The sequence below is a fragment of the Larimichthys crocea genome, chromosome XVII, assembly GCF_000972845.2.
Source record: "Larimichthys crocea isolate SSNF chromosome XVII, L_crocea_2.0, whole genome shotgun sequence".
Taxonomy (NCBI): Eukaryota; Metazoa; Chordata; class Actinopteri; family Sciaenidae; genus Larimichthys; species Larimichthys crocea.
Window position 1 is genome coordinate 12,235,400 of NC_040027.1, and position 27,056 is coordinate 12,262,455.

Below are 27,056 nucleotides of genomic sequence, written 5' to 3' on the forward strand. Positions count from 1 at the left end.
TTTTGGTGTTTTTGAGGGTCACTGTACATTTATCTTAAAACTAGTTTTCACAATTCAAGCCTTAACAAACAGACGAGCATTAGATCTGATCCGCCGTGTCAGGAAAGCGCACAAGGCTCGTGACCAAAAAAAGTGAAAGTCTTTATTTTCCTCATCACGTGTACTTTTTCTTTTTGTGTCTTTGTGTCTAAAATTAACCAGTGTTCTTTTTGTTTGGAGTCTTGCTGGGTATTTTCCTAACTTTAAAATATGACGTGAATATTTGAGTTAAATAATAAACAATAACTGCATGGAACACCTTTTTATTTTTACAGAAAGTTCATTTTCACATAACGCAATTTTTAATTCTGATAGTGAACATGAAGCTGTATCAATTTAGATAATGCACCAAGAGGTAAGACATTCAGTTAGATAAGATACAAGACTGAACAATGAACACAAAGAACATGAATGGTTAAAATGAATACATCCAGACAACTCTTGAGCTCACACTGGACCAGCTGAGAAATAAAGCTCCTGTTGTCACCACCATACATGACAATAGTTTTCCACAGTGACACTCGGTTGAAGACTTCTTTGGGCAGGCCGGTGTTCACCAACATTTTCTGCACGTTAGGGGAGAACAAAGCGTGATGATGAGAACACGGGACTGCTTAGAGGCTACAAACACACGTAGGAATTCATTATAATCACCTTGGGGAGTATCCGTTGGTCATTTTGCTCTTGAACGCACCTCCTGTTGAATGAAGCACAACAATCACTGAAGGAATCTCAAAAGGATTTAACACACAGTTAAAAAGGTCCCATCCTGTAGAAAGTGAGTTATAAATCAGCGGTCGGTTGTTTTTATGCCGGTCGTATCATTTTGATTCATTATATTTATCTCCCACACGTTGCAGGCTGGTCTTTGAAAATATTGTCTAACATAAAACCGATCCATAGCACTAAAAACTGCTGTAATAAACACTCTGAAGGTATTGAAACGTTCAATCCAGAGAAATGCACTAATCAGTCAGGACTACCATAAAGTTGTGATGTCACAACTATACAGTCCCCACCCTCAACAAGGCCTACCTGGATCCACCATCCAGGTAGGCTACAATCCGTTACCAGACTGTCACTCAGAAAACAAGTCAGCCAATCAGAAGAGAGACTCATTAATATCAATGAGACAAAATGAAATACAAAACCTCTTGTTCTTCTCAACGTAAGATGGTTTTAATTCTTAAAAGCACAAATATATTATCTTATGGACATCAAAACTTCAAATAAAGCCCTGGAAAAGTGTAAAGCACCTTTAACAGGAAAACTTCTGGAACGTAATCACAGAGGAGGCTCACCCAGGTCAGAGAACTCTGCTCCTGATATGTCGCAGCCCAGATCCATCCAGGTCTCCTGATGTGGATCTGCTGAGAGCTGCTGGCCGGCGACTCTGTGCAACATGCTGTGTTTACTGGGGCTATAGGGGAGGCTGTCGTATTCAGACGTAGAGAGGCGGCGCCTCAGCATCTCGTTGCCATGCCGTTTGGACCCGGGTGAGGATGCGCAGTACTCGTCCCTGAAGCGTTTGGACTGGTGGTGGCTGTCCCAGCCTAGCTCCCTGTTGCGTTTACTCAGGAGGGAGCGGTGAGGCGACAAGGCGAGGGCGGCCAGAGATGACGAAGAGTGGCCTCTGCTGGCCTCGGAGCTTCTGGCACAGATACGGCACGGCTGCCCGCGAAAGGAAGATGACTTGTTCTGGCAGACTAACCTGTGGTAGAGTTTTACAATGTCCTCGTCGACACGCCTCGACGACAGAGAGGAGTCAAAGGAAAGGTGCCGCCGCAGGCCGTGATGACCTGCTGGTGCTATAGCTGTCTGAGGTGAATGACGGGAGTCTTGAGGGTGAAGCATCCTCACCAGGACAGTTGGCCTTTGCGGAGAAAAGGAGTCGGAAGTGGACATTGATCTGGGCCTCATAGGTTCTCTGGAAAGGCTTTCCACAGCATGTGCTTTGGGGCTTTGGGAAAAGGCACCAGGTGATCTACTGAGGCTGGTCATCAGTCGTGCTTTTAAGGGACTCTGCCTGACTGGGGAGCTGTAGATGTCTGGTCTCTCTTTAACAGCAGTGGTTAGTGACTCATACACGGAGTACCTATCAGTCTGCGGTGAACGTGCAGCGAGAGAACGCTTTTTAGATCTCAGAGACTGGTCCATGGGCGCTTTTGCGGTGGGATAGAAAGCTCGAGAAGGACTGGCGGCATAAGTAGAGGGTTGTTCTACCAGCTCGGACACATCGAAGGTCTCATTCAGGGAGATCGCTTTTGGTTTAGAGATGTCAGGGCAACCAGAGAGGTCCATGATGAGGACAGGCTGGTGCTGCTCTCTTCTCACCCTCCCAGCAGATTGCCAATCCTGCTGATTGTTCATGCCCCGTTTGGGAGACCAAGAGGTAGCATCAGTCCCCATGAACGGGATCTTCATGGGGCTGTTGCTCTCGCTGCTCCTCTTTTTTGTTTTGCTTTTTCTTCGCGGGACAATGAACGTGTTGTTGACGTAGCTTCTGTTCGGCTGCTCTTTTGGTTTAGAGGTGTCAGGGCAACCAGAGAGGTCCATGACGAGGACAGGCTGGTGCTGCTCTCTTCTCACCCTCCCAGCAGACTGCCAATCCTGCTGATTGTTTATGCCCCGTTTGGGAGACCAAGAGGTAGCATCAGTCCTGTTCATGGGGCTGTTGCTCTTGCTGCTCCTCTTTTTTGTATTGCTTTGTCTTTGCGGGACAATGAACGTGTTGTTGACGTAGCTTCTGTTCGGCTGCTGTCGCAATCTGCGATATCTCCTCAGCACTGAGTCAGCGGCGTTGGAGACGTGCTGCAGATGCTGGGCCCTCCCAATTCGACTGATCAGGCTGGGGTAGAGGTCCATCAATGAGCTGCCGTGATTTCTCAGAGTCATCTCCAGCTCCTCGTCTTCGTCCTCGGGCTGGAGCGCCATCATAGAAAGGTTTCTCTGACTCTCGTCCAACGAGCTCAGGGTCAGCTGAGTCACGTCACTCCGAGACGCCCCTGCATGACGGACAAAGAAGAAAGGGATCATCCCCTGAAGTTAGACACAAACTTGAGTGATTCAAAGTTCGCTTATTGATTTTCATTCTCACCATCATCTTCCACAGACATCACGGTAGACGCAACACTAGAAATACAGCTCTCATTAGATCCATAGTCTTGATGGGAGAAGTCCAGCTGTTAAAAAAAACAAAAAAAGTAATAATGAATTTAAGAATATCTAGAATATTAAAGATCGTATATTTAAAGTAAATATTTACCCGGGGGTCTCTTGTATTGTCCTGCGCTGTGGTGGAAGACAAATCAGAGTGAACAGATTAATACACACATCACATCTCTGCAAATCTATACTGCAGTTTGAAGTTATGCATACTGACCTCTTAATGAATAATCTGGCAGGCTCTGAAGAGAGGACAAGTGTTCGATTATAACAGCTGTACACGTATATATTTCAGATCTGAAATCATCGACTTCTACGGTACTTTTGTGTTATATGTTCATAAACATGAGCCAAACCTCTGATTCCAGTTCGTTCAAGTTTGTTCTCGACACATCCATGTAGTGTTCAACCACTTCCAAGACAGAGAAGACACACAGTGAGACCACATCACTGACACGTTTGTTAAACTGAGTGCATGAAAATAATACCAATAGTACAGATCAGGGGTCCAAACATATTACTACTGTCATTACTGCTACCATCTCTCTATTACAGTTTATAGTTAGTTGATGATTTGTTGCCGCTGTGCATTTGTGTCTCTCTATCTCTATCACAGGTTCCACTGCTACTGTAATCATTCTATCATTCATTGTAATTGTACAATACGTTTGTGTTGATTTGTTCTGTACACGTGATATCTGTTCCTGGGAGAGGGATCCCTCCTCTGTGGCTCTTCCTGAGGTTTCTTCCACCTTTTTTCCCTGTTAAAAGTTTTTTGTGGGCAAGTTTTTCCTCACTCGAACCGAGGGTCTAAGGACAGAGGGTGTCACTCCCTGTACAGATTGTAAAGCCCTCTGAGGCAATCGACTTTGTGACTTTGGGCTATACAAATAAAATCTGATTTGATTTGACCTTTTTCAGCCCAAGGACAGAGAGTCCCATCTGTCATTAAAAAAAAAAGTGTCACATTTTGAGCCTCTAACAAATTTTATATTTACTTTATTCACCTTTTGTTTCACCTAATTTATATAATGGGTTATTATCCTGTATGTGTTTTTGATCAGGTCATGCTCAGGCTTCATGTTTTCGTTTGAGAGTGTTGCTTCGGTTTTCTTCTGAAAGTAAATCCAAACTTTTTGGTAAATTTTTGAATATTTGTGCACAATTATTATCAAATTAAGTTAGTTACGTTAATTATTCATGTTAATTTCCCCAACTATGAATGAACTGCTGCATTGTTCTGTTTTGTTTTTTTTGGCATACTCTTAAATTCTCACAAAAAAATTTGGTAAAATTTTTTTTTACAAAAAATTGGCGGACCTGCTGGAGTACTTCTGCGGACCCCCTTAAGGGTCACGGACCACCTGTTGAAGACCCCTGGTTATAGACGCTGACACAGTCCACAAATTATATTTTTTATGTCTATATAACACGGATATAAAACAATTATTCAATGATTTGATACGTGCTTATTTAATTTATTCACTTTCTAAATTAGCTGTTTTATTACAACACGACAAACAGCTCTGTGTTTAACTCACTCATGTCGTCTGTCACCAAGTCCACCTCTATCCCTCCGTCGTCGAGCCTTGAATACTGTTGGAAGTCGCACAGGTGAGTTCAGTTCAGGTAAAAACACCTTCAACGTTTAACGTTAGCTCCATGCTAACGGCACAGCTAACACCGCCAACAAACCTTGTTTACGATCCGGTCCAGCGCGTTCCTGTAAGCGCAGGTGTTGTTGTACATCTGCCTATTGATGGGCACGTCCATGTTACATATATTTTAAAAAACAAACAAAGTTAATAGAGTGAACTTTTAATAGATTAGAGTAAATTAGCAGCTAGCTGAGCTGAAGCAGATTTAACCGCTTTAAGTTTCAAAATTCTAAGACACGAAATGGAGACAGCTGATTGGACGGGAGCGCGTGATGCGTTCAGAGCTGGTGGGAAACTAGACTTTCCAAAAATAGATAGATAGATAGATAGATAGATAGATAGATAGATAGATAGATAGATAGATAGATAGATAGATAGATAGATAGATAGATAGAAAAAAGACTTAGTCATTTATGTCAGACAGCAGACACGTGGAGTCAGATGTCACTATCTATCTATCTATCTATCTATCTATCTATCTATCTATCTATCTATCTATCTATCTATCTATCTATCTACACTACAAAACAACCAGAGAAAAAGATTATCACACATATTTGCAATAGAATAAAGCATTATTTTTTGCTATTCATGACATTATAAGTTCATATTCAATTCAGTTTTTGAATTGTTGAAATGCTAAAATGTTACTACGACTGTCCTTTATTTCTTCAGATTCCAAATGTGTTGATGTGAAGATAAATAAATAGATTATGTTTTGTTTATATTTATGAATACACATTCCTGCATAAAACTGTACAGCTCTTTGCTTTCATGTTTAGATCAGACATGTTTACATCTTCACATCTACACATAGTTTTACTTAATGTTTGTTATGCATCAAGACAAAGAGCTTGTATGTGAAAACCTACTTGGTAATAAACTTGTTTCTGATCCTGGTTATAGCTTACATTATTATTAGATAGATAGATAGATAGATAGATAGATAGATAGATAGATAGATAGATAGATAACATACATTAGTGTTACGTTTTTTTTTTAAGAAAAACTCTTGAATAAGGAGGACTGGATTAAAAGTATCAAAGTTTAAGTTGAATTTATTATTCTTGTACAAGAAGGAGCATTTAACAGTGCAACACACAAGAGGGGTTACAGAGAAAAGGCTCCTCAAGGAGCTCTAACTGTTGGTTCTTATACATTTTTTAAAAATGGGCTGTCTCGGACACCTCCCTCACTGATGAGTCTGCTCAGCGATGAACATTATGTATCAAAATGACAACTTCCCAGGCCTGTTTCTCACGCCTTTGTCTCTCCTGTCCTTGAACTACTGATGTACAATTATCTCTCCCTGCCATCCTCAGCAAAACACAGTCCAAAGAAGGGAAGTGCACAAGACATTAGACATTAGAGTTAAAACATCTGAACCCCAGTATAAATCCTCATCTTTATAACAATTAGAATAAACCTATAACACAGTATCCATATGGTAAAATTAACCTGACATAGCAAAATTAAACATTTGATAAAGGACAGTCCTCAATTCCCATTTGTAGTTCTTTCTTATAAGAAAGTCATTGTTCATTAAAAAACAAAAACAAATACTAAAGCTTGTTTTTCTAATGGCACATGAGATACACACGTGTCAGTATTATTACTACTACTACTACTACTACTACTACTACTACTAGTACTACTACTACTACTAGTACTACTACTACTACTACTCATAATAATAATAATAATAATAATATAGTGCAGATAACTCAGTCAACACAATAATGTGTGACAATATTAATTCGACACTATGTAGTTAGTAGGTAAAACATCAAACACATGCCTGAAACACGCATCGTATTCCTGCCAATTTGTTTCTACAACTAAACAAATGTGCACCAACATGTTTGTATGTTTTATAAGTAAAATGTGCAGATTTTGGGGTGAACGACTATTCCAGTAGCATTTGAACTACCCATTAGTCAGGCGTCATTTTCGCGCGACAAACAGTGTAGTGCCCCTCACATGTCTGAGCCTCTTGATATTATTATTAAAATGTCATTTGTAGTTTTTGATTTGTAGTTTTTTGTCCACGGAATGCTCGGGTGGTCCGTGAACGCCTCATCGGGATGGCCCTGCAGGAGCTCGTAGCCGCCGCTGCAGCTCTGCACCCGGGCAGAGCCGCTGTGACTTACGACGGCGGCTCCGTGCAGAGGAGCCCGGTGTCTCTGCGGTACGCAGAGCTGGCTGAACTGTCCGGGGAACTGTCTCGTATCCTGCGGAAGACCTGCTCTCCTCATACCGGTGTGATCGGACTGTGCTGCTCTGATGATTTGTTCATACCGGTCTGGATCCTGGGGTGAGTTCACTGTCACTGCGGCATGAGCCGTGCTGATATTCAGTATAACAGCACGACCTCTCGTGGGATATCGCTTCATAATGCACTGTGCACTTGCCAGGATCCTGCAGTCACCTGCCGCTTACGTCCCACTGGACCCAGAAGCTCCAGGACTGCTCTCTGCCAGGGTGATGAACCGGTGTGACCTCCAGTACTGTGCTGTGAAGACGGACATCCTGCAGGTTGAATAGTTAATCTTTTATTAAAATAAATGCAACAATAAATCATGTTCAGATTTACCTTTTAGAGCAGAACATTCACCCCCTGCTTGCTATACACTGTGTCCCAAAGCCCAACCACTCTTATGCTTTGTGGTTTAACACTTTATTTAGGAACATGATAAACTACAATAATAAACACTTTGATAAAAAACATTTCCACAAAAAGTTGGCACACTGTCTAAAATGTAAATAAAATATAAGACGACGTACAAAACATTAAAACCCCATATTTAATAAAAATAACAAAGACATCACAGAAATTTCAACTTCAACTTTATTTATTTATAAAGCACCTTTCATACAGAATCGTAGCCCAAAGTGCTTCACAGAGCAGAATAAAAACAGAAATAGACAAAAACTAAAAGTTCTTAAGGTAAGCGCGCAGCAGTTGTATGAAAAACTAGAGATCAGAAGAAAAGTAAAAAAGCATAAAACTACAACAACGAAACAAATAAGAAGAAAAATTAAGACCTATAGTGTAAAAAGCATAATTTAAGAACAGTTGCAGTAAACGTAGACCTGTACAGTGAATAAGCACCACAGATAAAAGTAACAGGGAGTGATCAGGACCTAAAAACTCAGCAGTGAATGATCAGGCACCTTAGGTAAAAGCCAGGCTAAAGAGATGTGTCTTAAGTTGTTTTTTTCAAAAGTCTACAGAGGTGTCCAGATGCCGAATTTGATTTATTTTGGAAGCTTATATGCTCGTTTTGAATTTGATGCCAGTTATATGTTTCCAAAAAAGTTTGGACTGTGTGTAGGTGGAAGAGTGGATAAAAACACCTGGTGGAACATCTCACTATTAATGAGATGCACGTCATCACATTTTGTTTCTGCTTACATTGTACACAGTGTGCCAACTTTTTTAGGAAACTAATTAATCCAATAATCCAGGACTTAACAAAGCTGTTACTGTACTTTAGTGGTGCCAAGTGAGTTATGATAACTGATAACTGGTGTGTGTGTGTTTGCATCAAAAGCCTGAGTGCAATCAAAGATCTGAGTTTGTTCACAGTATGAAAAAAGTATTACATGATTTTAGTTATTTTAGTTTTTTTTTAGTATTGTCCCTATTTTGTTTTCTAAAATATAAAAATACAGAATAAGAAGATTTATCGTACGAGAGTTGGTTCACTCTGAGCAGAGATGTTTGACAGTGGAAGAACAACAAATTAATTTTAAAGCTGTTTATTTGACAAATAAACGTCTTGCTGTCTGTACTTAGATGTCAGGTATTGTCTGAAAAACAGATTCTATGAATATAAAATAATACTTACTTAATTTCTTCCTTCCATCAAGCGATTCCAGGCCGCTCTCGTCGACCACATGTCTGTGGACGTTCGTGCCGTGTTGCCCAAGTTCAAACTGACCCTGATAGAAGTCAGGCTGCTGCCGTCAGAGCACAAACGTGAACAAACCGGAGCTCAGACAGCAGAGGGTGCTGGTCTCCATGATGCTGCTGGATGCACAGACTTGGCGTATGTGCTGCACACATCTGGAACAACCGGCCTTCCAAAGATTGTGAGGGTGCCACACAGGTGTATACTCCCCAACATACTCCATCTGAGGTGAGTGTTTAAACCTTTTTTTGTGTCTTTATTGGTTTTATTTTGATGCGTACTCATAAACTCCACCTGCCTTCGTTCAGATCTTTGTTTCAGATGAGCGCAGACGATGTGGTTTTCCTCGCCTCGCCTTTAACCTTCGACCCCTCTGTGGTGGATATCTTCCTGGCCTTATCGTCGGGGGCTCAGCTCCTCATTATCCCAACTGTGATCAAGAAGATGCCCGGTCGACTGGCTCATCTTCTGTTCAAGGCCCACAAGACGACCGTCCTACAGGCAAGTGTCAACAAGCTGTCCGCTTAGAAAACCTTTCGGCCACCCTAACGTGGTATTTTCACGTTTTGCTCAGGTCACGCCGACTCTGCTCGTCCGCTTTGGGCACCGCGTCCTCAAACAGGAGGTGTTCTCGTCTGGCTCCTCGCTGCGGGTGTTGGCTCTCGGTGGAGAGGCCTGTCCCTCTCCGGCTCTGCTACGGAGCTGGAGGCACGAGGACAACAAAACCAACATCTACAATATCTACGGTATAACCGAAGTTTCCTGCTGGGCCTGCTGCTACAAAATCCCAGAATCTGTCCTGCAGCCGAGCGATCAGTGAGTGTATCAAATGATTTATTAAATCTACGTTAAAAAGCTTCAGTGCGACTTTATGTAACATAGCACGCCTTTCAGCAGCGAGTCCTTTGTGCCTCTTGGGACTCCTCTGATGGACACTACGGTGGAAGTAAGAGATGAACATGGCTGCATTGTTACAGAGGGTGAAGGACAGGTGTTCATAGGTGAGACACACACACACACACACAAACACACACACATGCAAATCTTATCTCAATGAACTAAATCCACACAAATCTCTATGATGTTTGGCGCAGGAGGAGAAGACAGAGTGTGTCTCCTGGACGACGAGGACACCGTTATCCCCGGGACAATGAGAGCTACCGGAGACTGGGTGAACGTTAAAGGCGAGCAGCTGTGCTACCTGGGACGGAAAGACCGGCTCATTAAACGCCACGGCAAACGAGTGAACCTGGACAGCTTGCAGCAAGTGAGATGTTTTTATGAGTGTTCAGTATTTTTGCTGAACGTTACAGAGAACGTCGAGTTTCCTGAAGTACGTAGAGAGGAAATGTGACAACATAAGTGTCACTTAACAATAAAAGAAACATATGAGAGGCAGTGACAGAGTATGGAACTGAAAAACTGGCTCTTGTCTGGCTCTTTAGTAGCTATCTGGGTCACTATGTTCAGGCTAATGAAGCAAGAGTGAACCGAATCATTAAAGTCGCAGCTGTAAAAACCAAAAACAAAACAAGGAGCTGAAAGAGGCTAAAATGCTCCAACGCCTTCCACATTACACATTTGATCTAATGCAGTGCAACTTAAAAACGTGACGATGGCTGGAGATTTTGACTTTGTATTCAAGATTCAAGGATTCAAGGAGTTTTATTTGTCATTACAACAAAATTTGTTTCCCCTGGTCCCGGAGCAGCCCAATATCAAATATAAAATAACATAAAATATAACAAGTAAAGGCAAATTTAAATTTAAGAAAAAGTATATACAATAAATATGTACGGCATCAGATGTATTAAACATATATAAATAATAAAATATAAAAAAAAAATAACTTTAATCCTTCAAGTGGAGGAATAAAATAGAACCACACACACACATAAACATGCAAATGTGGATACATGGTGGAGTGACTTGCTGCCACGGGGAGCAGCTAGGGGTTCGTTGCCTTGCTCAGGGGCACCTCTGCAATGTCCAGGAGGTGAAACTGGCACCTCTCTTGAGCCACCTGCCGAGCTACTATTGGTGATTTTATGTGCAAATAATAAATTAAATTGAATATAACTGGTGGTGCAGACAGTCCAAGGACGTGCAGGTTAATTGGTGACTTGTAGGTTTGAATGTGAGCGTGGTTGTTTGTCACAATGTGTCAGCCACGCCTCCTGCCCCATGTCATGAACCAGGATTGCAGTATTATTATAATTAATTGCAATAATTAGTTTTTTAATTTGAGAAAGTATTAACGTTTGCTCTCCGCTCCTCCAGCTCATACTGAGTCTGCCTCAGGTGGAGGCCTGCGCCGTGGCTCCGTACGAAGGCTCACGACTGCTCGCCTTTGTTGTGGCTTCCACATCTGGAGACCAGAGAGCAGCCTCTCCTCTCACATCTGTTCAGAAGCAGGCGGAACAAACGCCCTCGGCCTCGGCCGAGCACCGGGACGACCCCCACCCTGCTGTGAGTCACCACCAGGAGGAGGCGGGCGGCGCAGATGGAGATCTGAGGAAACTCATCCTGAGCCAGCTGTCTCGGCTGCTGCCGTCTTACAGCGTTCCTGACACGCTGGTGCTCGTCCCGGCCTTATGCCTGACTTCTCATGGTGAGCATCAGACACGCAGTCACTCCTGAGGACAGACACATTTCATTTAATATTTTTGTTTTATGGCAGGAAAAGTGGACATGAAGGCACTCATAGAAATATACCAAAGACAGAGACGATGTTTAGAGTCTGATTCTTCACGGGGAGACGTCGCTGAACTGAAGCAAACTCTTCAGTCCTTGTGGAAGGTATCACCACTTTTTCCACTTGTTTTCACGACATGACTCCACATTTAAATTCATTCTGGTTTAATTCATTGCCTACCAATCGACAGGAAACTCTAGGTCTTCCCGAAGATGCGACCATTGACGAGGAATCCAGCTTCCTGTTGAGTGGAGGAGATTCCCTGAAGGCGCTGCACCTCTGTGAAGACATCCTCAGCGCCGTGGGAGCGACCTCACCAGAGCTTTTGGAGGTTATACTTGACGGCACCTTCTCTGACATTCTGGGCCATGTAACGAGAATAACACTGATGCTGCCACCGCTTGAGAAGAGTCAGGCCAAGAAACGCCACGCCGATGCTCCGTCTGCGGCACCGGCGAAGGCGGAGCGTAAAGAGTCCTCAGCAGCAGACGAGACACGAGCTGTTACAGTTATAAGACGAGCAGGTGAGGTGATAGGAATGAAAGTCAGAGAGACAAACATCCGAGCTGATGCACTCGGCGAGAAGGAGTCGAGTAAAAAACGTAGAGATGATGCTCTGGGCCTCAGTCTGAGCTGGTCCTCAGACACAGGCAGATGTGTGGACGCCTCCCCGGTGCTTCTAGTCCGAGACAGAACAGACGAGGGTGAAACAACAACCGTGTTCATCGGCTCCCACTCTCACAGGATCCAGGCTTTAGACCTGATCACCGGCGGCCTCCTGTGGGAGCGAGTTCTCGGGGACAGGATCGAAGCGTCGGCTGCAGTGTCTCACTGCGGGAGCCTCGTGGTCGTAGGTGAGTGTCAGCTCTCCGAGTAACGTGTGAAAATATTCGACTGTGTTTTTGACCTTTAGGGATTTTTTTCCAGGTTGCTACGACGGCTGTGTGTATTTCTTGTGCGCATCGTCTGGAAAGACGCGGTGGATGTTTGAGACAGGAGACGCCGTGAAGAGCTGTCCTGCTGTGGATCCCTTCACAGGTCTGGTGATAGTGGGTTCACATGATGGGCATGTTTACGCCCTGAACCCAAAGGTGAGCGCACGTATGATTCAGAAAACACATTGTGGTGGTGTCACGTTCAACATCAAGGACTTTTCAAGGAGTTTTCCAGGCCCAGTTCCCTCAAATCTTTGCCAACACAGTATAGATAAATCAAGATGTATTCATGTGTCACGTGTTTTCAGGTTCAGCAGTGTGTTTGGAGGCGTCACTGCGGAGGTGGAGCTGTGTTCTCCTCCCCCTGCCTCCACCCGTCTCTCAGGCAGCTGTATGTAGCTTCACTGGGAGGTCACCTACTCTGTCTCAACCCTGTGAGTAAAAGAAAAAGCAAAAACTTCAATAAACTGAAATTGTTGTCTGATGAGTTTTTTTCCCGTCACAGGACAGCGGGGATGTCTTGTGGTCGTACCGTAGAGACGTCCCGTTCTTCTCGTCCCCAAACGTCTCCTCTGGTCGGGCGGTGATCGGCTCAGTGGACGGAAACATCTGCTGCTTCAGTGACACGGGGGAACTGGTGAGAAGCAGAGCTTTAGAGCGGTGCACCTCAGTTTTCACCACCGTTTCATATCATAAAGATCCAAACAGACGTTGTCTTTACAGACAAACTGCAGCTTAGCGTTCGCACTGTTAAAGCCACAAACATCTTTTGTGGCAGAAACAGTTTTTAAAGTCAGACTGTAGACTTCAATATTTAGTAGTATATTCAATAAATTAAATTTAAGTTTTCAAGTTATTCTTACATAATTTCAAATACCAACTTCTGCATAAAAAGTATGTTTTCACTCTTTGTTATTAATATAAATATGGAGAAATGACTGTCGTCTATTGGTCTGATGAGAATTAGGATTATTTGGTGGCCACTTTATCCCAAAATATTCTAAAAACATTTTGTAACTATGTCTATATATTGTAGTTTTTCATCGTAAGTGGCGGAGTCCGCCATTCTCGAGCTGGATTCACAGGCCTTACTGTTTACTACCACATATACGGTTATATTTCCTACTACTGTTGTATTTGTGACAGAGAATTCTGGGATATGTAGTCTTAAACTGCACCTCTGAACCAAAGCTGTTTTTAAAATGCTTTAAAGTGTTTGACTCTTTCTCTGCAGGTTTGGCAGTTTCTAACAAAAGGACCCGTCTTCTCGTCTCCGTGTCTCACGCCGGATCATCAGAGGGTTTTATGTGGATCACACGACGGCTGCCTGTACTGTCTGGACGGTGCCAGTGGCTCTTTAATCTGGACCTTCCAGACCACGGGGAAGGTGTACTCCAGTCCGTTTGTGTTTGACGGCTCCGTTGTGGGCAGGAGGCGGACTCCTCTGGTGGCGGCGGCCTCCACTGACGGCACAGCTTGGATCCTGGATGCAGGAGACGGACAAACGCTGGCCTCGTTCACTCTACCCGGGGAGCTGTTTTCATCCCCGGTGGTGTGGGGACGCTCCCTCGTAGTCGGGTGCCGCAATGACTTTGTGTATTGTTTAAAGCTGACAGTGAAAGATGAAACGTAAGAAGGACGAACTGTATTTTTTTGTGCATATTTTATATAATGACGGCTTTTCTATCTGTGTCAGAGCTGAGCTCTGGGACATAAACTTTAATTAAAAAGTTCAGGGAAATAATGAGTCTGCGGCGTTTCAGTTCAGACATCAGTATTTAATTTACATTATTCATAACATTTCGTATCTCTTTAAGAATTTTCTCATGGATATCTCTAAGTGGGACAAAAAAAGTGCAAATAATACCAAACATTTTTTTTCTTGTTACATATAACACTGCGTACACTACACTATTGTGCACGACCGACGTTAGAAACAAAATGACAAAGTGACTCTTTCCGATCGAAGCTCTGCTGACGCCTTTGACTTCCGTACAGTACTTTACATACATACAGATCATTAAGTGAGTGGCAGGAAATGAGAAATGCTGGAGGTTGTTTTTTTTGTTGTTTTTTTTTTCATAGAGGAAACTCTTACATTATTATGTAAGATCATATCACATTTTACAAAGGAAGGAGAAGGTGATGGCGTTAAACTTTACAAACACACAAGTGTGTTACGGGGAGGACGGCTACAAAAAAAAAAAAATTATGTTACAGCAAGCAGGTGTTGTGTGTGTGTGTGTGTGTCTCCATTAGCAAAGCAACAACAACAACAACAACAACAAAAAAAGTCCAAATAACATCATCACACAGCTGTGAGGATAATGTGCAGTTCACTGTAAATGCCCAGTAACACTTGTGGTCGTTCAGTGCTGTGTTTAGGTGCACCCACCATGTGATTATGACGGATTCTGTTTACTTTGTCATGGCGATTATTGTACAATAGCCTCTTTGACAGCTATCACAGTCATCACGGACACAGTGAGAATTGTTAAGAGCTAAAGAGTATGTGTTTTTTTTAAAAAGGAGAAAAAAAAGGCTTTTTGTACATGACAAACAAGGCTCAGAGAGGAGATACAGTATCGCTCCAACATAGATAAATCTGCCACTTTTACATAAATAATACCAACGAGATGCCTGTAACACTTCCATCAGCCGTCCGGGAGCAGAATCAACAGGTCGAGTTATTGTTACTGGTAGCCCTTTAAACACAGACAGTTACCCTCTGTTGATTAAACGCTGTCGCACGTCAGAGCTTCACCTCTCCGATACAGAAGTGCTTGAGTGATTTATTTACAACCATGGTGACACAGTTGGCTACAAAATAAAAAAAAATAAAATAAAAAAAATTGGGGTTGGCTATTGCAATGGCCAGCCATGGTTGTGATTGGCTGATGAGGACTCTCTCTCCCCCCCCGCACGTGTTTTCAGGGACGTATAATTGTGTTTGTATATGTGCATGCGCGCAACAATTGTTTACATATATCTGTGCGGGCTGCTATTGGAATATTTGAATGTGAAGCGCACTTTAAACAGGATAATAGTACCAGCCAGTGTGTATGTGTGTGTAGGGGTTACGAGGTGATGGAGGGCTTTACTTGTTTCACAGTCAGGAGGGGTTTTTGTTGGTGGGGGGGGTGGATGGTGACTCTTCGAGGTGCGTGTGGTGAGTCCGTGGGCAGTGTGCAGTCTCAATGCAGGCCAGAGCCCGGTGTGAAGCTCGGTTTGGATGGAGGGGGACGGGGGGCTGGTGGTGTTATTTGATGATCTGAGGACAGTCGCTCCAGGCTTTGGCCTTTCGCTTGGCCAGGGCCAGCCAGGCCGGCTCTGTGGATACCTGCGGAGAGTCACTGGAGGGGAAGCGCTTTGACACCTCCTTGACAGCAGGTGGCGACGGTGTAGAGTCTGCGATCTCAACTGGAACAACAAATCATGGAGACAACTTGATTATTTTAATGAAATAAGTTAAATGAAACTGATATCTGACTTATCAATCAGTCTCTTTCTGCCCTTCACAACTTATTAAAGCCCAAGATGTCTTTATATGTCTTTTTTTTTAGGACTAACAGTCCCTAAACCCAAAACATTCAATTTATTAAGATGTAAAACAGGGAAAGCAGTAAATATTTGGTATTTCTGGTTGGAAAATGACCCAAAAATGAATTATCAACTCAGTAATGACCAATTAATCGTTAAAGCTCTGTCCTAATATTAAATTTATCTAAATAAATCATTGTATTCATTGACAATCATTCAAGAGTTTCAACATATTTCAAAATTTGATCAATCTGTTGATGATTTCTTTAATTATTGAGTCTATATAACGTCAGCAAGTAGTGAAAAATGTGTTGTTTATTTGGCCCGAACAGTCGAAACCATTTTCAAATTACAAAAAGCAGCCAACAACTTTCAAATAATAGTTTCAGCAACGTCTGGCTGTATTTTTAGACCTATGTTTTTTGTGTATTTTTACATAAATCCTCCATGTGCTGGTTCTTACCGGTGACAGAGCTCGGTAAGGTGTTGGATTTTTTCAGGTTTTCTCGGCGCTCAAATCGTCCCAGGAGGCTGTCGGGTCTCTTCGGCTCCTCCGGCGTCTGAGGTTTAGAAGACGGGCTGGTGCTGCCGCTTCCTTTGCTCTCTGTGGGGCTCACCAGAGTAACCTGAGGAGATGATTGTGACTGTATGAGAGGAAGAACGCTACAAAATGTATTCTCAAGTGCGTAAAGAGGTCATCTAGTCCACGTACACTGTCTCTGGCATTCTTCTCAGCCAGCTTGGCCTCTCTTTGGCTGCGGCGCTCCTCTCGATTCTGCTGCTGCTCCCTGAAGCCTTTCTGCTTCTGCAGAGCCAGAGTGATCCATAAAGGCCCGGCCTCCTTCTCCTGGACCCTCGAACTGTCCAGTGAGTGCCTGCTCTGAAGTGAGGGTTTTTCTGCAGAGGAACACATGACATGTCGGCATGAAACGTTTGGATACTTGTTCCAGTACAATACCTGATTTTTGAAACCCAATTTTCCATTTAGTTCTCAAATATTAAACATTGTTTAGATGCAAGCAATTGTACGGAGAAGTTTTAAGAACTTTAAGAATATCCAGAACATTCAAAGCTCATACCCTTCCCCTGTTTTCAAGACCTGAGAGGGCTTAGACCCGGATAGGACCCGGATCAGCTTCAGACTGCTTGAAGACCGTGCAGATCTGAGGTTGTTTTTCACATTTTCACTCTGACCTTCAGTCTGAAAAGAGTTCTGGTCCTCTGGAAAAAACCTCATGTGTGGTTCAAGTACAAAAAACTGCACAACCCAGGAAGCCCAACCACTCCAGACTGGTAGCCTTAACATCTCACCCTGATGAAGACTATGGAGAGGATCATACTAAAACCACCTCCAACCCCCTGGTGACCCCTTGTATTTCACTTAGCAACCCTGCATTGGGGTGGAGGACACAGTCATCTACCTGCTGCACAGATTACTTTCACACCAGGAGAACACTGGGAGCTGCGTGGACCATCAACTATCTCACCAACAGACCACAGAGGCCGAACAGGGTATGGTGCTCTATCCTTTTCTTTTCACACTGTCCACATCAGACTTAAGACAAGACACAGAGAATTTTCTTCTACTTCTTTGGACGTGTATCAGTCGGGAACAAACAGAAACGCAAGGAGGTCATCAATCCCAGCAAGACGAAGGAGATGTTGACTGACTTCTGCAGGAAGACAGCAACAGACTGCTACACCCCCAGTGAAGCATGATCACTTACAACCCTAAACACCATGCTGAATTCAATAATCTCCATAAATAAGCAATTATTTCTGTGAAATCTTCCATCAGCGCATAAAACTTTTATATTTATTTATTCTTGCACATGTTCTTATCTTCCGCTCTGCCTCGAGCTGCTGACAGGTGAATATTCCCGCCGTCTTATCCGGTGTCTTGAGTTCTTATCTTATCTTAGGTCTTCAGGTTTGAGCCCAACTAACACCGATTACACTCAAGGTCACGTTAAAGGAAGATTTCAACATTTTGGGGAAACGTTTATTTGCTTTCTTATCAGGAGTTAGATGAGAAGATGGACAAGCACTTACGTGCTCGTGCAGTAAATGGATCTGTCCATAGGTAACACAATCTGCCTACGAGCACCTCTAAAGCTCGTTAATTAACAGGTTAGATCTTGTGTGTCCGTCAAAGAAAAATAATTTCTTGGCTGAGACGTGGCTGTTTTTACACTGCAGGTTATCTTCACATGTTGATAGGTGGACTTTGTTACATTTGGACATTTCCCAAAATGTTGACCTAATCCTTTAAGTCATGCAGTGACTGACCTTTCCTGATGAGCTCCGCCTTTCTGTCCGCCTTCTCTCTCCACGGGATGTTGATGGAGGGGAAGAAGGATCTCTTCTCCTTCGGCTCCTCCTCCGCCTGACTCTGGCTTTGGCAGCCTCGGTGCAGCAGGGCCACCGCTGAAGGATCCTCGCCCCTGTTTGACAGCTCTTGGCTGAATGACTCTGCGGCTCCTGTCCTATGGATCATGGCGTCACTGGTGGAGCTGTGGGCTACTTTAGGCAGCGGCGATGGGGGAGGTGTGGGGACTGCTCCGACGGGTTTGGGTGACGTGGTTGGTCTACGGTAGACAGGTGGCTTCGAGAGCACTTTCTCACCTTCCATGTGCGCGGTGGGGCTGGTGGATTTCACTGGTTTAGCCCGAGGGACGGCGGGGGAGGCGAGCAGGTACTTGCCGACCGCGCCTTCTTTATGAGGAGGAGACGCCGGACTTGATTTGTCGGAAAAGACAGAGGAAGCATCAGAGTCTGGCTCAATGGGGGTGAGAGGTGAAGGGACGCCATCGAAGCTGTCCCCGGCACTGTACCGTTTCTTCCTTTTCTCAGTCGACTGTTCGCTGTGGAAGCGCAGGGAGTAGTTGGTCCTCCTCAGCTTAATGCCAAAAGGTGACGGCTTGTCCTCACCATCCTGTCCTTGGTCCTCTCCGTCCTCTCTACTTTCAGACGCCCCTGTTTCACTCTGAGCCCTCGTCTTCAACTCCAGACCCTCGGGTTTGGCTCCAGGACTGGGAACCAGAAAAGAGGGGAGGTCTTTGGCAAACATACATTCCTCTGACCCTCTGTCTACAATGCGGACGGTTTTACTTGTCCTGCTCTGAGGTCTGCTGGTTGGAGCCGGGGAGGCCGCAGTGGGGCTATCAGACGGAGTAGCTTCCTCTCCTGCCTCCTTATCGTCTACAACGAACACCTCAGAGTTCCTGTTTGAATCTCCGAACTTCTTCTTCGCAGGGGTGATGGAGAACTTGGCGCTGGCGGACATGGTCTTCCTGAGGTTCGAGTGGGAGAACGCAGGCTGGTCTTCGCCGCCGGGCTGGGGCTGAGGCTGGGTCTTGCTCGGGTCCGGGTACTCGTCATACTTCCCCTCCTCCACCCCCTTGAAGATCTTCGATCGGATGCTCGCCCATTCTGCCAGGACGGCTGCACCAGACTGGTCCGCAGAGAGCGAGGTCTCGTTGAGCGATTTGGTTTTGCCAGACTTGCGATCGGGTGAAGTCTTGCTCTTGGTCACCGGTGTGCCCTGGGCTTTTCTGTCCTCTCCCAAACCCAGCAGAGACTTGCAGGCGGTGTCTTTGATCTGGTCTAAATTCACGGCCGTCCCACAGAGCTGGGCGCCGGTCACTAAGATGGCTGTGTGGGGGATATATGGGGATGCTGGCAGGTTGGGGGAGTCTGGTCCTTCAGAGGAGGAAGAAGAAGCCTTAGCGCTCTCTCTTTGCTCAGCTACAGCGCCGCTCTGGTGGCTGGAGGCCGGCGTCACAGGCGTCAGGTTCACCTTCTGGAACAAAATCTGCTTCTCTCCAGAGGAAACTTTAAAAGAGAAAGGCCTCTGTCTCTCCTCCATCTCCCTCCATCGCAGCTCCTCAGCCTTCCTCTTCCTCTCATGTGGATCCGAGCAGCCGTCAGCCTCCTCTAATGACAGCCTCCTCTGCTCCTCCTCCTCCTCCTCCTCCTTTCTCACCTTCTCCTCTGCCTCCACTTTTTTCTTTTCTTCAATCTCCTGCAACCTCAGCCTCTCTGCCTCCTCTTTCTTCTTCCTTTCCTCCTCCTCCTCCCTTAGCTTCCTCTTCTTCTCCGCCTCAAGCTCCTGCTGCCTCCTCGCTTCTTCCTCCTCCTCTCGCTTCTTCCTTTCCTCCTCCTCTTTCCTCCTCTGCTCCTCCAGTCGTCTCCTCTCCTCTTCCTCCCACTGTCGGCGCTCCTCTTCCTCCCGCATCCTCCTTTCCTCCTCCTCTCGCATCCTCCTTTCCTCCTCCTCCCTCCGGATCCGTTCTTCCTCCTCTCGCTGCCTCCTTTCTTCTTCCTCTCGGATCCTTCTCTCCGCCTCCTCTCTGAGCCTCCGCTCTTCCTCCTCCTGCTGTTTGCGACACCTCTCCTCCTCTAGCTGACGCAGCCTCAGCTCCTCTGCGGCTCTCTTCCTCTTCTCCTCTTCCTCCTGTTTGAGCCTCTGCTCCTCCAGCTCCCTCTTCCTCCTCGTCTCCTGTCTTTCCTCCTCATGGAGTCTCTGTTTCTTGAAGCTGTCCAGGGACTCAGCCGACGCTCTGCGCTGGCCGTCTGTGGAGACGCCGGCGGCCTCGAGGTCCTCTCGTACACCGGGAAGAGACACCTCTTGGAGGTCCTGAGAAGGTGGAGATGTGATTAAATCTTCTGACAAAGCACGAGAAATATCACAAAACACACCAACAGCTTGACTTTACCTCTGTCTCACCTGTGTAAACCGCCGGTGCTTGCGTGAAATCCTCTGGTTTTTCGGTTTGACGGACAGTTTATGCTTGGCAGCTGTGTTGTCTAAGCGAGGGACAGACTGTGGAACAGCATCCAGATTAATGGACTCGATGGTACCGGTGGGTGGAAGAACTCGTTTGGACCTCGGGGACTTCGCCGGGGTGCTGTGTGGTTCGGCTTGTTGAGCTGCCTGGACCTGCTTTGTCACAAAAACAGAGAAACACATCCAGTCTTAATAATATCTTTAAAAAGTACACATTGTTGGACTCAAGGATCAAAATCAACGTAGAACCAGAGATTTTATTCCACGCATTCCTCTTTCTTGTCAAAACCAAGGCTGTGAAGTAAAGCTAATTTGAAAGTATCAAAAACTGCAGTTCCTCAAACGTCCACTTGAGGCTGGCTACAGAATGAGTCTCTCTATGTTCAAATGTCCAATTTCACAGCAGAAATAAACATGTTTACAGCCTGGTACAAAAAACTGTTTTGGTCTCTATAGCTAATTTCCCCGTTCATGACAACTGTACTGAGGGTGAACTCACCTGTTCACATTATACTAAGGCTTAAAGTTATGCAGAATAAGAGCGTGGCTGCTTTGATTGACAGGTAGGTGCAGGTACAGATGGCTTATTTGAGCAACCAGGCGTCATTCAGCCCACGTCTTTGCTGATTTTTAGATTACCCGCGAGGCGGGCAAAACCTGTGGGTGATATCGCGCATACGGCATCCTTTCTTTATACTGTCTATATTACCCATAATGCAACCGGATGTCTGACAGCTCAGTTAGAGATTCTGTGTTATGCTGATAGCTCATGTATCCTCAAGCTGCTACCGTCAGCGGAGATGACGAGAGAGCTACCCAGGCCCGCTAAGCTCACTTCTTTCATACTTGTAGTCTTCAGCACCAACTAACACTGACTTAAGTGACATCACTTGAGGATATTTATCTTTTAGCTCCCTCTTGACTCACAAAAACTGACTTTGATTTGTAAAAATCGGCGGAGCTCCCCTTTAAAAATGCAACTCTGTTTCCAAAATAAGTTGTCACGCTGTTGAAAAAATGAAAATAGAAACAAACTGTGACAATGTGCAAAATATTGAAACCCCATATTTCACTTCTGTAAAATGATGCGCCCATTTCGAATGTGATGCCAGCAACGCGTTTCCAAAAAAGTTTGGACAGTGGCAACAAAACACCGGAGAAGTTGTGAAATGCTGAAAGGAAACACCTGGTGGGACATCTCATGATTAATGAGGTTAATTGTGGTTAATCGGGGTTGTAGCATCAAACTGACATCATAATAAGATAATACATTTTTACCTTTGGCTCTGTGCTTGCTGGCTCAGCTTCTACCTGGGCCAGAACCTTCAGAGGACTCCGGGGAACTTCTTCCTCATCTGAACTCCCCTCATCTCCTTCACTTTTCCTCAGAGACGGCGGCCTCTGTCCAAACTTTATTCCTTGTGCTATCTGCTTCTGTTTTAACAACAACAACAAAAAAAACATTACACGTCATGCATGTGGACAGAAACAGATAAAAGATTCAGGAACTGAGCGAGCATCACTGCGTGGCCTAACCTGCAGATTCCTAACTTTGTCCGACTTTTCCTGGGACATGTCGTGATCTAGACCGGGCTCAGTCACCGGCTCCTCTGGGATAAAGATGCTGTCGTGTGAGAGAGCTCGAGATCCGATGGGATTCAACTCCCTGCAGGAGAAGAAAGAGTCTTTAGCACTGCAGCGTGGCATTACTCAGTCAGTTACTCATTCGGTTATCATCTGCTGGGCTGCGACGCCGCTCTGTAAATCATTTCACACAAACAAATGAGCGACCTCTTTGCACTGCAGCAGTTTGAGCGCGTCAATTAAAAAGGTTCAAATCATGTGAAGCCTTGTACAAGATATATTTGAGCAGAGCCTCACCCTTTCTTACAGATTGTGTGACCATAACTTGCAGGCGTTTATGACTGGAAGTAAAAAGAAATCTGTAAAGAGCTGTTTAGTACCCTCGCTGTCTGGACAGGTGGTGTTAATTTGTAAAATTCCTTTTAATCTGCAAGAAATATTCCTGATAAGACGTGCGGCTGCTTCTTTCATCAGTAATAATAAAACAACGACAGTTACGTTATGCACAAACACGAGTCAAAATGAAACCTTATCTGTGTGGTTACCTCAAATCCTGATTGGACTCCTCATTGTCAGACACGACTCCGTTGCACACTTCTCCAGTAGAAAAACTCGCCTTTAGCTCCGCTCCATCCAAGACGCCTTTCACCTCTCTCTTCTTCTTCTTCCCAAAGAGTCGTCTGAAGGGCTGGAATTTGCCCTGTCGCCTTCTCTCTGTTTGGGGGAAATAGAAAATGAAAAAGATGACATCCACGGCTACACTGCAATCAGATCATTAATCTTTATGTCTTGCCCTCGGTCTACATAACGAGCAGGAGGGCGTGTTTTTTGTACGTGCGCGCGTGTGTTTGTAGATAATGAAATGCGAATTGATTGAATTTAAAAAGAAAATAAATCAAAGTAGCAGATGGGATGAGGAGAAAACCTTGGCTCTTTGGTTCATACTTACTCCTATTTACAGGAAATGTGGGGAAGATAAACAACGCATAAAAAAAAGATGAAAAAAACGCTGAATAAATCTTTTAATTATTGACTGAGTGGATCCCGAGTAGAAATGAAAGCAGTGAAAGCTGCAGCCACACGGCCTCAGGAGTTCATGTCAAACATGTGACTCATCAGATTTGATCTGCGGCACATTGACAACCTGCCACGATGCCCGCGCTTTATCTGAAGAGAGTGAACTTTCATCCAGTATTTGATGACACAAGTCACACCTGATTTCCTAACGAATGGTTCAGATGGGAATACAAGGAAGTCATGAAATTAACTTTGTACTTTTGCATGTCTTTATTTCCTCGTCATCTTTAATGCCAGAACGTTATAAACTCTTACACATAAACCAACTTCACTTTCTCATGTGTGCGAAGGGAAAAAACAACATCGGGATCCCAAAGATGAGCCTCATTTGAAAACGTAAAACAGATCATTCTTTTAGCTTCATTTTCAAAATGCAGCAAATATCTCGGACATCTCGGCACGCTTTGTTTTTGCCTGTGTACTTCCACTGGATGAACTACGTGGGTGAGGTTACCGAGCTACAAAGCTACTCTACACCACTGTGCAGACAGGCGTCCTCAGGGCTCTGTGGATATCCCTTTCAGAGCTATAAGTAGCAACTGGTGTGGGATTTCATCTCGCATGCTGCTCACTATACCAGAGGCATCATGGGAAATGTTACAGTAAACTAATTCCCCCACTTAGATCTGTGTCTATATATATATATATATATATATATATATGTATATGTATATGTATATGTACTGTATACATAATGAGGAAAGTATTTGTTATGATTCTGTCTGGTCGACTACAGAATGTGTGCTGCTTTATAAAAACAAACACCGTCCCAGTTTAACTACTTTTATCCTCTAAGAGTGAACGTGACCTAAATCACATCAAACGATCGATATGTATCAATCGTTTCTCTCAAAGACTGCAGACCATATCTGTGATCTTGTTACAGGCAAAACTTTCAGAAAAGGGTCGAAGGTCGGGCAAATATATTTTCATCTAGACCACAAAAGTTAAAATTATTTTAAGAATTATATCTCTAAATGGCATCGCTTCACCAATAATTTTAATAACTCAAATGAACCGTCCAGCTAAATGTACGTCTTTACTCAGATTCTCATTTTTTTTTTAAACCTGTAAAGCAATAGTTTGATATTTTGGATAAGATTTCAAACATATTTATTTATGATGCAGGTTATTATGCTATTATCATTGATCACCAATGAAATAATATCCAATCTGAATGTTCTCATGTGGAGACTTAATCCGTTTTATACGTTCATTTCAATAATTACGAGCACTCGTCTGATTATCGCACCACATCGTCTTGTCGTGCTGCCGTGTGGCCTGGTGCAGGATGCTGGGAGGCTCCTTTCCAGACATCATTAATAATCTTTAAAGAGTGCAGAGGTTTGACATTATGAGGTCAAACTGTATGTTGGAATCCAGAAACAGTAGCGGATGACTGAAGAGAAATTGGGTATTTATCTTTAATCTAACCCAATAAGGAGATTCTCTAATCTAAAAGGGGAAATCCCTTCACCCACGTTAAATCATTATGAAATAATAAAGACGTGACGTGAAGCCAAAAACATAATAATGAGTGTAATTAAGCTGATTAGTTCTGATTAGTACAGGAGGAGGCCATCGTCCAAAATATCTCAAACTAACCTTGAACTTTTGCTTGATGTCTCCATTGCTATCAATTTCCTTATTGTCTTTCTGGCTGAGAGTTATATGAGACGATCAATACCACTCAACATGAAGCAGCCACTTAGCTTAGCTTAGCACAAAGACTGGAAACAAGTGGAAACAGCTAGCCTGGCTTTGCTGAATGTTAGTCACAGGCTCTAACTCAAAGTGCTGTGAGAAACTCTGTGCGTCACGTTGCTTGCTTTCTTCTTTAGAACAAAGAAAGTATGAAGCTTGCTTGGCTATAAATGTGTCAGGAATTTGTGAAACTGCTCGAGATATTCAACAAAAGTATATATTTTAAAAAACATCAGGATCTGATCTGAACATCTGTGCATGTTGGGAATCCATGGTTTTGTGCCCATCATTAATAAAATCCAGTGCTCTGGTTATCATTAACAGAAATATTCTTCCCACTCTGTCAGTCCTTCTCTCTCTCTTTCTCTGTCCATGTCCAGTGAGTGATGTTATAGTGTGATGTACTGTTTCCCTGCAGCTCTTCCACTATCACGGCCAACCAGTGTTTCTACTCTGGTACAAAGCCCATAATGCATTGCCACGGGCGTGCTCACACATCCATGCGTGAAACGAGAAAGGACACTTTTTTTCTGTAGAGCAGACGACTCCACGCCGGCCTCCACCCCCCCCAACCCAACGCTGGGGTTTACTCTTGATTCCTGCGAGCTCGTAGTGTGTTTTGACCCGGGTCCTCTGGACTCCTGCTGCTTTTTCATTTCAGCCATCTGATCAGGGAGGATTTCCCGTGCGGTGACAGCGACAGAAAGATATAAAACACACAGCAGGAGGTGGAAGGAAAACTGCTTTTTAATTCTACCACTCGCTATTCTAACAACAATGCAGCCAGCAAAGTGACATTCAGGGCGTTGTGGAATAAAATGGAAAACACGCTTATTCGCTTTGTGTCTGTTCAATATGAAGCTACAAGCCAGTTAGCTTAGAATAAAAGACTGAAAACAGCTGGTAACAACATCTGCCTAATTGAAATTAATGGAAATTTGTGGATCTTTAGCAGATAAATGCTCCGTCTGCCTGCTGCGGCTGAAAACGACGCTGTGATTGTGATCCAGATCATTGGAGTTTTGGGCCGGACAATTAACAATGAGAATTTGTTATAAAGATCCGTAAAGCTGAGGGGAAATGCAGAGTTCTTTGTAGGTTTATGAAAAGCATTGTTATTTTAAAAAAGTGTTGCTTAAAGGCACTTTAATCCTTCAGGGGTCAGAGCAATCACTCACTTTATAGAACCCCAGAGTTTTAAATAAACTCTCTAATTGACACATTATGTCTCATTTGTTTTATCCAGACAAAAAACAGTGTAAGAATCACAATTCTGTGTTTTTACACTTTGTTTTTTTGTACGTCTTAAAAGGTCCACCGTGTCGAATTTAGTTGCATCTCTTGGCCTAATTGCTGCATTGCAATCTCCTCACATCACCCTCCCCTTCCTAGTATAGAGTCAGTTTTTAAGTTTGTCTGTTCTGGGCTACTGTAGAAAAACACAGTGTTTCAACATGACAGCCTCCATAAAAGAGGACCCGCTCCTACTGTGGATATAAAAGGTTTATTTTTAAATAACGTAAGCAAAAAGATGATTGTACATGCACGAAAACATAGTTATAAATATTGTATTGCATGTCCGCCTTATTCTGAAAATAGAGGCTCCTGATCTGACACACTGCACCTTTAAACAGCTGTTTCCAGTCTTTGTGCTTGGCTAAGCTAAATGGCAGCTGGCTGCAGACTTATATTTAGTGGACGAATATGAGCTTTATCTGCTAGACTTTATCTGGTGCAATTCCAGGACACAAATTTGGTTTGTGTGTGTGTGTGTGTTATTTTTCTTTACACTACTAATCTAATCTTTGCTACATGACGGCTCCTGATCAGATTATGTCTTAAAGCAGCTTGAAGGTATCAAAAAAGAAGGAGATCAGAGACGTCTGAAGGGTGGGCACAGCACACACACACCACTACAGTATCAAATCCATCACCACACCATGCAGTTCTTAAAGA

General features: G+C 44.0%; 3 protein-coding genes across 4 annotated transcripts in view; 1 reads left to right on the forward strand and 2 right to left on the reverse strand.

Annotated features, from left to right (window-relative positions):
* On the reverse strand, positions 1 to 5,125 carry si:dkeyp-117h8.4 (uncharacterized). The gene is made up of 9 exons (XM_010731079.3): positions 4,900 to 5,125; positions 4,746 to 4,800; positions 3,561 to 3,616; positions 3,422 to 3,446; positions 3,305 to 3,330; positions 3,137 to 3,221; positions 1,341 to 3,044; positions 694 to 736; positions 1 to 605 (listed from the first exon to the last, which is right to left on the reverse strand). Exons 1-9 carry the CDS (start codon positions 4,975 to 4,977, stop codon positions 593 to 595), a joined length of 2,085 nt encoding a protein of 694 aa, XP_010729381.3. The 5' UTR covers positions 4,978 to 5,125; the 3' UTR covers positions 1 to 592.
* Positions 4,747 to 15,244, forward strand: aasdh (aminoadipate-semialdehyde dehydrogenase). Of its 2 annotated transcripts, XM_019277661.2 has the most exons (15): positions 4,747 to 4,818; positions 6,900 to 7,176; positions 7,277 to 7,397; positions 8,736 to 9,004; positions 9,085 to 9,277; positions 9,351 to 9,592; positions 9,671 to 9,777; positions 9,871 to 10,043; positions 11,057 to 11,387; positions 11,457 to 11,575; positions 11,662 to 12,325; positions 12,399 to 12,562; positions 12,715 to 12,840; positions 12,912 to 13,043; positions 13,641 to 15,244. In XM_019277661.2, exons 2-15 carry the CDS (start codon positions 6,947 to 6,949, stop codon positions 14,037 to 14,039), a joined length of 3,270 nt encoding a protein of 1,089 aa, XP_019133206.2. In that variant the 5' UTR covers positions 4,747 to 4,818; positions 6,900 to 6,946; the 3' UTR covers positions 14,040 to 15,244. The 2 variants fall into 2 exon arrangements, with proteins under 2 accessions (XP_019133206.2, XP_027146442.1); XM_027290641.1 differs by lacking the exon at positions 4,747 to 4,818 and having other exon boundaries at positions 6,804 to 7,176; positions 9,674 to 9,777.
* The window catches only part of cracd (capping protein inhibiting regulator of actin dynamics), a 20,096-nt gene continuing 7,102 nt past the window's right edge, over positions 14,063 to 27,056 (reverse strand). The window contains 8 exon segments of the mRNA XM_027290644.1: positions 14,063 to 15,826; positions 16,410 to 16,572; positions 16,659 to 16,843; positions 18,236 to 19,877; positions 19,932 to 20,891; positions 22,014 to 22,169; positions 22,272 to 22,401; positions 22,865 to 23,033. Of these exon segments, the coding sequence (XP_027146445.1) occupies positions 15,666 to 15,826; positions 16,410 to 16,572; positions 16,659 to 16,843; positions 18,236 to 19,877; positions 19,932 to 20,891; positions 22,014 to 22,169; positions 22,272 to 22,401; positions 22,865 to 23,033 (3,566 nt within the window). The 3' untranslated portion in view covers positions 14,063 to 15,665.

Excerpts from the sequence above, each read along its gene's own strand:
- si:dkeyp-117h8.4 (XM_010731079.3), bottom strand. The coding sequence starts at position 4,977 with ATGGACGTGCCCATCAATAGGCAGATGTACAACAACACCTGCGCTTAC. Across the intron at positions 3,617-4,745 it reads CTTGGTGACAGACGACATGA|TGGTTGAACACTACATGGAT; the intron begins GTGAGTTAAACA and ends CTGTCTTGGAAG. Across the intron at positions 3,222-3,304 it reads ACAATACAAGAGACCCCCGG|CTGGACTTCTCCCATCAAGA; the intron begins GTAAATATTTAC and ends TTTTTTTAACAG.
- aasdh (XM_019277661.2), top strand. The coding sequence starts at position 6,947 with ATGGCCCTGCAGGAGCTCGTAGCCGCCGCTGCAGCTCTGCACCCGGGC. Across the intron at positions 12,563-12,714 it reads TTTACGCCCTGAACCCAAAG|GTTCAGCAGTGTGTTTGGAG; the intron begins GTGAGCGCACGT and ends ACGTGTTTTCAG. Across the intron at positions 12,841-12,911 it reads ACCTACTCTGTCTCAACCCT|GACAGCGGGGATGTCTTGTG; the intron begins GTGAGTAAAAGA and ends TTCCCGTCACAG.